The 10,637-nt window shown below is 43.0% G+C and overlaps 1 protein-coding gene across 1 annotated transcript in view; it reads right to left on the bottom strand.

Moving 5' to 3' along the window:
• LOC129698048 (high affinity cationic amino acid transporter 1-like) overlaps positions 1–10,637 on the bottom strand; it is a 67,421-nt gene that overhangs the window by 10,564 nt on the left and 46,220 nt on the right. The window contains exons 7-11 of the mRNA XM_055636886.1: positions 5,602–5,741; positions 3,582–3,684; positions 3,057–3,268; positions 217–383; positions 2–110 (exon numbers count right to left, since the gene is read on the bottom strand). Of these exons, the coding sequence (XP_055492861.1) occupies positions 2–110; positions 217–383; positions 3,057–3,268; positions 3,582–3,684; positions 5,602–5,741 (731 nt within the window). The remainder of the gene's footprint in view (position 1; positions 111–216; positions 384–3,056; positions 3,269–3,581; positions 3,685–5,601; positions 5,742–10,637) is intronic.

Raw genomic sequence — 10,637 nt, 5'->3', positions numbered from 1 at the left:
CCTATTACCATCCAGATAGCGAACCGTATCCAAGTGCCTCTGTCCAACTGCATCATTAGATAGACATTCACAACAATACTGACAACAGGCAAGTAGGGCAAGAACGGTACCTAAAAATCATTAGATGAAACCAAAAATATATATTGAGGTAAGTTTAAATTCAGAGAAATCGATCAAGCAACTCCAGCAACAACAGAGAAATCTCAGAATGCTTACCTTAAATGAGAGCTTTGTTTTGTTTTCTGGTTGTCTAGCAATGATGGCAGTGAAAAATGTGCACAGAAGCATTATTACAAGCAGTAAGCATATGGACCAGGGTTTCCCCTCCAACAAAGGATCTTTTGCATAAACAGCGAATAGGCACAATGTCAGAATAAATAACCCTGCAACAGAAAGCAAAGTACATTAGTGGTGTTCCTATTGGGAACTTGTGAAATTCTTCTTTGTTGGCTCAAGTTGGGATAGAAAAGCAAGATATCATTTGGTACTTTGTTATCCATGGTACCAGTTTAAAAAAAAATCCTAATTCTTGTCTATTGTGCATTGTTTAAAGTCAGCAAAGAGGTGCACAAAGCATTCTCAAAACGATCCAATTACAGACACCTCACGTTTTACACAGATTATGTTATTGAAAAGCAGTGCACATCTCAAAAATATGTAAATTAAATATTTTACTTTACCAGGTATAAATTTAAGCATGTTACTTCAAAAATACAGACATGCAAATCTGGCTTTGGTATTAAATGAGCAAGCACTATATTCTAAAAGCAAGAGTAAAGCACGAGGTGCCTTATTTTGTCACAGTTCAAGACTATCCCCACTTTCTGGATTCTACCATTTGTGGAACGAACTGGCCCCCTTTCTACCCTCGTCTTAAAAATCTCCATTACTTCAGTCCTTTACCATTATAGACAATAGACAATAGGTGCAGGAGTAGGCCATTTGGCCCTTCGAGCCAGCACCGCCATTCAATGTGATCATGGCTGATCATTCCCAATCAGTACCCCATTCCTGCCTTCTCCCCATATCCCCTGACTCTGCTATTTTTAAGAGCCCTATCTAGCTCTCTCTTGAAAGCATCCAGAGAACCTGCCTCCACAGCCCTCTGAGGCAGAGAATTCCAGACTCACCACACTCTGTGAGAAAAAGTGTTTACTCGTCTCCGTTCTAAATGGCTTATTCCTTTATCTTAAACTGTGGCCCCTAGTTCTTGACTCCCCCAACATCGGGAACATGTTTCCTGCCTCTAGTGTGTCCAAGCCCTCAACAATCTTATATGTTTCAATGAGATCCCCCTCATCCTTCTAAACTCCAAAGTGTACAAGCCCAGCTGCTCCATTCTCTCAGCATATGACAGTCCCGCCATCCCGGGAATTAACCTTGTAAACCTACACTGCATTCCCCCAATAGCAAGAATGGCCTTCCTCAAATTAGGGGACCAAAACTGTACACAATACTACAGGTGTGGTCTCACTAGGGCTCTGTACAACTGCAGAAGGACCTCTTTGCTCCTATATTCGATTCCTCTTGTTATAAAGGCCAACATGCCATTCGCTTTCTTCACTGCCTGCTGTACCTGCATGCTTAAAAATAAATAAATATAGGATTCCGTAGTTTCTGATCAGTCAAATCTGTATTTGCTATTTTCAAAACTATTAATTGGCTTCCTCTGAAGCCAATAATCTAAGAGAAAGAGCGAGAGAGCGAGAGAGCGAGTGTGCGAGAAGGAGAGAGCGAAAAAGAGGGGGAGAGGGAGAGGGGGAGAGAGGGGAGAGAGAGAGAGAGAGAGAGAGAGAGAGAGAGAGCTTTTGCCCCAGGTCTGGCTGTTGCGTCCAGGTCAGCTTGCCTAGCAAGATACCTTGAAAAGCTGTTTCAGAGATACTTTAGCAGTTTCATGCTAAACTGCCTTAATAGAGCAATAAAGGAAATGCAACAATACCACATAGGAATAGGCCCTTCAGCCAACAATGACCACGCCAATCCTGATGCAAATCACAACTAATCTCATCTGCCCGCACACAGTCAGGACCACATATTCCGTCTGTTCATGTCTATCGAAATTCCTCTTAAACATTACTATCATATCTGCTTCTACTACATCCCTGGCAGTACGCTCCAGGGACCTACCATTTAAAAAAAAGTCTCTCAAATAGTCTTTAAACTCTCCCCATCCTACGTTTAACCTATGCCCTGGGAAAATAGATTCTGACTAAGCCTCATGGTTTTTCAGAATTTTTATCAGCTCATTCCTCAGACTCCCATGATCCTCAGAAAACAATCCAAATGTTCCCAACCTCTCCTTATAGCTAAAGGGCCTGTCCCACTTTCACGACCTAATTCACAACCTTTTTTACTCATGGACATCTTTCATCAGGCTAGAAAAAACGCCCCGACCTACTTGATGCCACGAGTACCTACGACTAGATTCACAGTCTGTTACGACCTACCTACGACCTCGTGATGACCATGCTGTGAGTACGAGTCAAGGCCAAATTCGGCAGAGGTCGTGAATTAGGTCATGAAAGTGGGACAGGCCCTTAACACACTCCAATCCAAGCAACATCCTCATATGCAACTCCACTTGCAACCTCTTCAAAACATATTTCCTACAGTGTGGCAATCAGGACTAGATACGATCAGGGCTCCAAGTGTGGCCTAACCAAAGTTTTATACAGCTGCAGCATGACATGCCAATTTTTATACTCAATGCTCCAACCAACAAAGCATGCCATACACCTTCTTTACTACTTATCCACTGCAATTGGCACTTTCAAGTGCTGGATCCCATGCGATTTAAATCTTCTGGATCACCTACTATGCACCCCAAGAGGGATCAACAGAGGGATCTTGGAGTGCAAGACCATACTGGACTGAACAAATTCCATCCAGCAGTAAAATGGAGACACAAGGAACTGCAAATGTCAGAATCTTGCTATCCAATTAGATCAGATAATATTACACAAATACAAACAAGTCAAACTCAAGTACAATAGACAGAGTGAAGTGAAAGATAGAATGCAAAATATGGGGAAGGAGAAGCAATTTAATAAACTCACCATTTAAACCCACACATGTATTGACTAAAGATCCTGACTGCTGGGTAGGGTGTATATTTTCAGGAAATAACACGGCATTCAATGATAATCCGTAATTTCCTTGCAAAACCTCTGCTTGAGAGTCACTTGTGCTTGCTGATTCAGTCAAATCTGTATCATCAGAGGTATTTGCCATTTGATATGTTGCATTAGAAAATTGGTCAGGCTGATATCTGCAATGAGGAAATGGCCATGTTATTCATCTCAACAATCTTTTTTTGAAGTCAACCTTCTAAGTCAACTGAAATAGTTTATGGCTAGCTGAACTCAAACTGCAAAGGAAGTGTGCAGTACTGGACACAGGAGCAAAATGGCAGTGTTGTTACATCCCCTTCTCATCCAGGCATGACAGTCCTGCTCTTAAACCTCACAGACTGATCTGTTATGTGAAAAATAGCCCTTTACCTAAAGGGCAGAGGTCTTAAGCTGCATTTATATTAAGGACAACAGATGATTTGCCCCTGAAGAGAAACACATTTCAATTACCTGAGCACCAGAACACAAGCAGCCACCAGTGAGTAGGCAAGAAGGGTCCCAATCGACATGAGATCCACAAGATCCTTGAGGTCAAACAACAATGCCATGATAGCTGCAGCAAGAGAGTAATAACATTCTAAATTTCTGCCAATAGATCAATTACTTTAACATAACATTCAAGAGAATTTGTGTATGGTTTCCACACATCACAAGCATAGCTTTCCTTATTCTGCAGGTTAGCCTTGCCTTTAGTACAAACGGCAAAATAGCAATTGTGCAAACTGCCTATTCCTTGGACACATCTGCATGCAAACTCATCTGTGGATGGAATAATGTGTTCAGTCTGAAGAAGGGTACCAACCTAAAACTTTGTCTGTCCATTTCCTTCCACAGATGCTGCCTGACTCACCGAGTTCCTCCAGCACTACGCGTTTTGAACAACAATACAGGTTTGTATAGGCGTTTTATCTCACTTGGGCCTCTCACACTACACACAATTATATTTCCTCTTGGAATTATTTAGCCAACCAAAGAAGTCATTATGTAATAGTAATGTCCCAAAGAAAGCAAAGGCACTAGGTATTTTTAGTGGCGGAATTGGTTAAACATTGGCCAGACTCCCAAAAAAAGGTCAGCTGGTATTCAGTGGTCAGTGGATTTGGACATTTAATACAGGCTTATATGGAGTAAATCTCCCCCCAAAAAATGTATATATCAGATACACGCGGCAGTTGGTAGCGCGTGAGAAAAAGTTCACGTTGAGCTACATCAACAACAGAGCCTCAAAAATGACAATATTTAAACTTCAGAAAAGAAAACATGTCATCAACATGTATATGGAATGAGCGGGTAGTTGAGGCAGGTAAAAAAGATATTTGGATCGGTACATGGATAGGACAAGTTTAGAGGTATATGGACCAAACGTAGGCAGGTGCAACTAGTGTAGAGGGGACACCTTGGTCGGCAAGTTGCAACAAAGGACATGTTTCCATGCTGTAATACTCTAACATGCATAAGGATCATTGTAAATCTATTACAAGGTAACCCAAAGCCCAATCAGCGAGCAAAGCCTAACCAAATAATTGGTAATTAAGAATCACTGATATTCTAAACCATCACTGTTCAAAGGCAAATTTCCACCGGCCAGACAGGATTTCCTCAACCACTACAGGAAGATGCATGGGCAGTTCACAATTTAAAGTGTTCTTACTGATACCAGATAAAGACACTGACTGCGCAATCATCGCTGTGCATACTGTTCCGTCTTCTTTGTTGAGGCAACCTAGCTAATGAGCTAATCTGGAGCTAACATTCTGTGCTCGAAGCTTATCTCCATACTCACACAGGTTAGCTATGCAGTCACAGGGCAATGTTATTGACTCAAAAATCCACTGCAGTCCAGTTCTTAGAACTTCATTCAAACGCTTACCAGAAAGTACCCCAGCTGCAATGGTTGAAACTATTGGGGCTTTTCTTTCACTTACACGAGACAAGAATCTGAACAGCAGACCATCCCGTGCCATTGCAAACACAATCCTTGGCAACGGAAACATTGAACCTAATAGGCTGCAAGGGAGAAAGTGAATTTTAAGAGCAAATGACTTGGATTTACAGGGAAGGTAAACACAAGGACACCAAAAGGATAATAGAAGCACTTGATTTAAAAGAGGATTTATTCCAACTTTTCCAATGAGTTCAAACTCAGTTTTTTAAATTGATATATGGGAAATGTAAATTTGGAAATGTGGTTGTGGCAGGCACAACAATCAGACCAAGCGACAAAATGTGAATTTGAGTAAGCGGTCAATCATTCTTCAATACTGCTGTGAAGAAATGCCACACAGAATCAGACATTTTTTTCAGTGAGTTGAGGGAGGATTTCCAAAGCAAGTGCACACTAAAAGTTGGAGGAGGCCTCTGCTCATAATTTTGAGAAAAAATTCCTAGCAGTTCAATAAAATTCCTAGCAGTTCATTTGGCCCAATACATTTACCTTCCCTGACATTCACTGTTTGTTAGAATGCCTTACCTGCAACAACCCCTGATACTACTGTGGCAATAAGTGGCGTTTTAGTCCTTTTGTTGATTCGGGCCAACACCCTGAACAGCAGTCCATCCTCTGCCATTGCAAATATTACTCTGGGCATTGGAAATATGGAGCCAAGAAGACTAATAGAGAAACACAGTCCATCCCATATTAGTATTGTACAATCAAAGGCACAAGCAGTTAATTGCAAACAACAACCATAAAACAGCCACCTTTGCTGAAAGGCATTAAGAAATATTAAACTACTTTTATCCCTTCAATGTCCAAATAAATGTTCTCAAACATGTTGAAAAATAACATTATGTTGATTAGACACCCAGAGTGCTGCAGTTATTTTAAATGAACATTTACATGAACAGTGTAATACTCAATATTGGACTGCACTTCCACTGAAAAGGTCAGGTACAGTTAACAACTAGTTCACCAATTATCTGCCAGAAAGAGTCCATCCTTACCCAGCGAAGCCTATACTTCACTCTCGGTAGCAAAGCAAAAAATAGTTACTTATCCTTTATTTCCCCATCACATTAGTTTGGTCTAACGTATAGACAAGTTATCCGATTTCCTTTCCTGAAGAGTATCAGTGAACCTGATGGGTTTTACTATTAGTACCTTCATGGTTATTGTTACCACTGCTCGCAAGGATGGGGGGGGGGGGGGGGGGGGGGGGGGGGGGGGGGGGGGGGGGGGGGGGGAGTACAGTAGAGCCGCTGCCCCACTGCACCAGAGACCCAGGTTTGATTCTGGCCTCATGCACTGTCTGTGTGGTGTTTGCACGTTCATAACCGTGGGTGTCTCCTCTAGGTGCTCTTGTTTCCAATGACGTGCGAGTTTGAAGGTCACCGTATTTCCCGGCAATAAAGAGGCTAGTTTTTACCCAAAAATATCTCTTTTTACTCTAAAATCACAAATTCTCTCTCTAAAATCTCAAACTCTCTCTCTCTCTCTCTAAAATCTCAAATTCTCTCTCTCTCTCTCTGTGTGCGAACTGCAGCTAGTCCCGGGGATGCGAGGGATCTGAAGCCTTCATTCAAACACATACTTAACTCGTTCTGTACAGCAAGTAGCTCAAATACATATCAGCAATGAAATACACTGGCCTTTTAAATAATAACATTTCAAGAATTTAAAAATGTACAAAATATTGTGAAATACCGCAATGTTATATAAAATAAATAACCAAAAGTTAATAATAAAATGTAAAGTAATATATACAGTGAAAATAAAAATCCCAGTCAATTATCCCACATATAACAATGCATAGGTCCTTGAGAGTTGCAGCACAGGCAAAGTGAAGACGGCATCTTGCATGTTTGCCTACATCAATCAAGGCGTTGAGTGCAAGTGTTGGAGCATGATGCTACAGCTGCATAAGCGATGAGACCACGCTAGGAGCACTGTGCAGAGTCCCGGTTACGTAGCTATTAGAAAGGACATCATCAAACTGGAAAAGGTGCAGAAAAGATCCACAACCATGTTACCGTGACTGGAGGACTTGTTATAAGGAGAAACTGAATAGACTGCACCTTTTACCTGGAGCAGAGAAGCCCAAGGGGTGACGTTACAAAAGGTATATAAAATCACGAGGGGCAAAGATAAAGGTGGTTGGTCAGTCTTTTACCCAGGACAGGGGAAGCTAAAACTTGAGAACACAGATTTAGTGGAACAAAAAAAGAGGAAGTTAAGTAAACCCACCGCTGGGTAGAGGAAGGTACAATTACATCATAGAAAAGACACTTGGGCAGGTACAAGGTTAGAAAAGAGGGATATGGATGAAATGCAGGTAAATGGCACAAGCTCAGACAATTTGGTCGGCATGATTGAGTTGGGCCAAACTCTCCAATTCTAAATGTAAATGTTTCTCTGTGATCTTTACCAAACAAAAAGTTCATGAATTAAAGTGTGTTTTAGAGGATCCGGCATTCGAGGTGTGATGTCAATTTCTTATGAAACTTTACTGAGATCGATTTTGGAGTTGACAACATATTTTTGCACTTCATATCCATAACCATAGTACAGGAAGCACACTGCGGCAAAGCAGGGTTTGTGATAGATTCTCCAGGAAACTACTGTTGCTTAGGTGAGGTGGGAGCAGTCTTCATTGAAATCATTATCATAATATGGTTAGTGACAATTTGGCTGCTCCATCCCCTACATTTACTACAGTGACTATGCTTGAAGTATTTCATTGTCTATAAAGTGGAACTGCAAGAAACAAGATAAAATAGACAATAGACGCAGGAGTAGGACATCCGGCCCTTCAAGCTAGCACAGCCATTCGCTGCGATCATGGCTGATCATCCACAATCAGTACCCCATTCCTGCCTCCTCCCCATATCCATTGACTCTGCTATCTTTAAGAACTCTATCTAACTCTCTCTTGAAAGCATCCAGAGAATTGGCCTCCATTGCCTTCTGAGGCAGAGAATTCCAGATTCACAACTCTCTGGGTGAAATGTAGAGCATTTGATTGATTAGATACAGACGATTCCTGAAGGTGAAAAATGCTGAAAAAAAAACTAACTCTGTCATCATCTGGGGAATGTGGTAGAATCTTCCACATAACCCATGACACAGTCATAGAGCTAGTAATTGAAAGTCATGAAGGTCATGCATGGGTCATGGAAAGAACGTTCACGTCGCGGCCCTGTTTTCACCAATCTTTCCACCACCACGCACAAGAAGCCAAAAAAGCGCAAGACAGACACCATTGTATGCAGATGCCGAGAAGTATGTTCAGCTCTGGCTGAACAATTTCTAATTTTGTGTGTAGACTCGATAAGAAGTGAAGGAAAGATCACAGCAGCATTGAATGGAGTTCTGTGGCTGTTACAACTTCAGGGGGGTCTTAAACCACTTTAGACAATGAAGCACAGTCACTGTAGTAAATATAGGAAGTGGAGCAACCAATTTGTCAGCAACAATGATGTGATAATGACCAGTTCAGAGATATAGAAGTAGCCAGGACACATGGGATATTAGAAGCATAGAAAATAGGTGCAGGAGGAAGCCATTCGGCCCTTCGAGCCAGCAGCCATTCATTGTGATCATGGCTAATTGTCCCCAATCAATAACCCGTGCCTGCCATCTCCCCATATCCCTTGATTCCACCAGCCCCTAGAGTTCTATCTAACTCTCTCTTAAATCCATCCAGTGATTTGGCCTCCACTGCCCTCTATGGCAGGGAATTCCACTAATTCACAACTCTGCGTGAAAACGTTTTTTCTCACCTCAGTCCTAAATGGCCTCCCCTTTATTTTAAGACTATGGCCCCTGGTTCTGGACTCGCCCAACATTGGGAACATTTTTCCTGCATCTAGCTTGTCCAGTCCTTTTATAATTTTATATGCGTTTCTATAAAATTCCCCCTCATCCTTCTAAACTCCAGTGAATACAAGCCTAGTCTTTTCAATCTTTCCTCATATGAAAGCAAACCCTCCCTCCCCTGCCAAGGCCGGGAGGAGGGAGGGAGGGAGGGGGAGGGAAAGCGCCGTTAGCGGATTTGCAAGCAGTGGCTGCTATCAGGGAGGAGGAGGGGATGGAGCCGCTGTCGCGGCTGCTGCTGCTCTTCGGGGCCCGTCAATCGCTCCGACCCTTCTGAAGCAGCTACACCAAAGATCCTATGGCTATAGGATCTTTGAGCTGCACCAATCGGCCCCGCACCTTGCTGTTGGCTGGCGGAGGAGGGGGCGAGGAAATCCCAACGGCCAAGGCAGCGGGGTGATGTTGTCCGAGGAGCGCTGACCTTCCTTCCTCCTCACCTCACCCCCCTTCTCTCTCTCTCTCTCTCTTGTACGCCCCCCCCCCCTTACCCTGGGACCCCTCCTCTCCATCCCGCACTGATCCCCATCTACCCACCCCCCATCTATTCATCCTGCGCTGATCACCCTATCCACCTCGCATTGATTTTCCTGCCACCCCCCCCATCCATCCCACACTGGTCCCCCAATTTATCCTGTACTTACCCCCCTTCCCATCCATCCTGCACTTCTCCTCCATCCATCCTGTACTGATCCCCCATCCATCCTGTACTAATCCACACATTCATCCCGTACTGACCCACCCTCCATTTACCCTGCACCTTCCCCTCATTCATCCTGCAGTGATCCCCCATTCATCCTGCACAGACCCTCCGATCCACACTGTACTGACTCCCCCCATTCATCCTGTGCTGATCTACCCCCCCCATCCATCCTGTACTGATCCTCCCATTCAAGAAGAATGGGAGGGAACAGTCTGAAGAAGGGCCTCGACCCAAAACGTTGCCTATTTCCTTCGCTCCATAGATGCTGCCTCACCCGCTGAGTTTCTCCAGCACTTTTGTCTACCCCATCCATCCCTTACTGAACCCCCCCATTCAACACCACTGACATCCCCCGTGCTCTCCCCTCACAATTTTACCTACTCTAACCAACACATACTAATTCACCTGCCTCAATCCATCCATTCTGCACCGACTGCCTTCTAACCCGCAACCGCCCCCCCCCCCCCCCCACCCCCGCCATCTATCCACCCCGCACTGATTCACACACACCCCCCTCCCTGACCTTATTGTGCTGGAAATGTCTTCAGAGCAAACACTAACTATGTTTGATAACGGAATGCAATCAAATGTGTTTTAATTCCCAATGTTATTATTTGTTTTAGTCCATAAAGATGGATTAATTATATTGTGAACACGTGAAACATTAAAACCGCAGTGTTCGATTGTCACTGCTGCCATTGTCATGTTATTACAGAATTCATTTTAACGGCAAATCAATGCTCTTAATATGGAGTATCAGTACTGTAGTTATTTAATGAGCAACAATCACAACTATACGTTGGATTTATCCAGGTTTTACTTCTACAGTCGATCGTATACATCACAAATTTGATCAGGAGATATTTCAGTTGAAATTTTAACGTTAATTCTGAAGTGGGAATGATGGAAATGGCGTTTATCAATAATTTTTTTTTTAACCTGGTGCTTACAAACTGGGTATCTTCATTGCTGTTCACAACACGTACATCTAATC

The sequence above is a fragment of the Leucoraja erinacea genome, chromosome 6 (genome assembly GCF_028641065.1).
Source record: "Leucoraja erinacea ecotype New England chromosome 6, Leri_hhj_1, whole genome shotgun sequence".
NCBI classification, from domain to species: domain Eukaryota; kingdom Metazoa; phylum Chordata; class Chondrichthyes; order Rajiformes; family Rajidae; genus Leucoraja; species Leucoraja erinaceus.
This window is presented reverse-complemented; position numbering and strand designations above follow the sequence as displayed.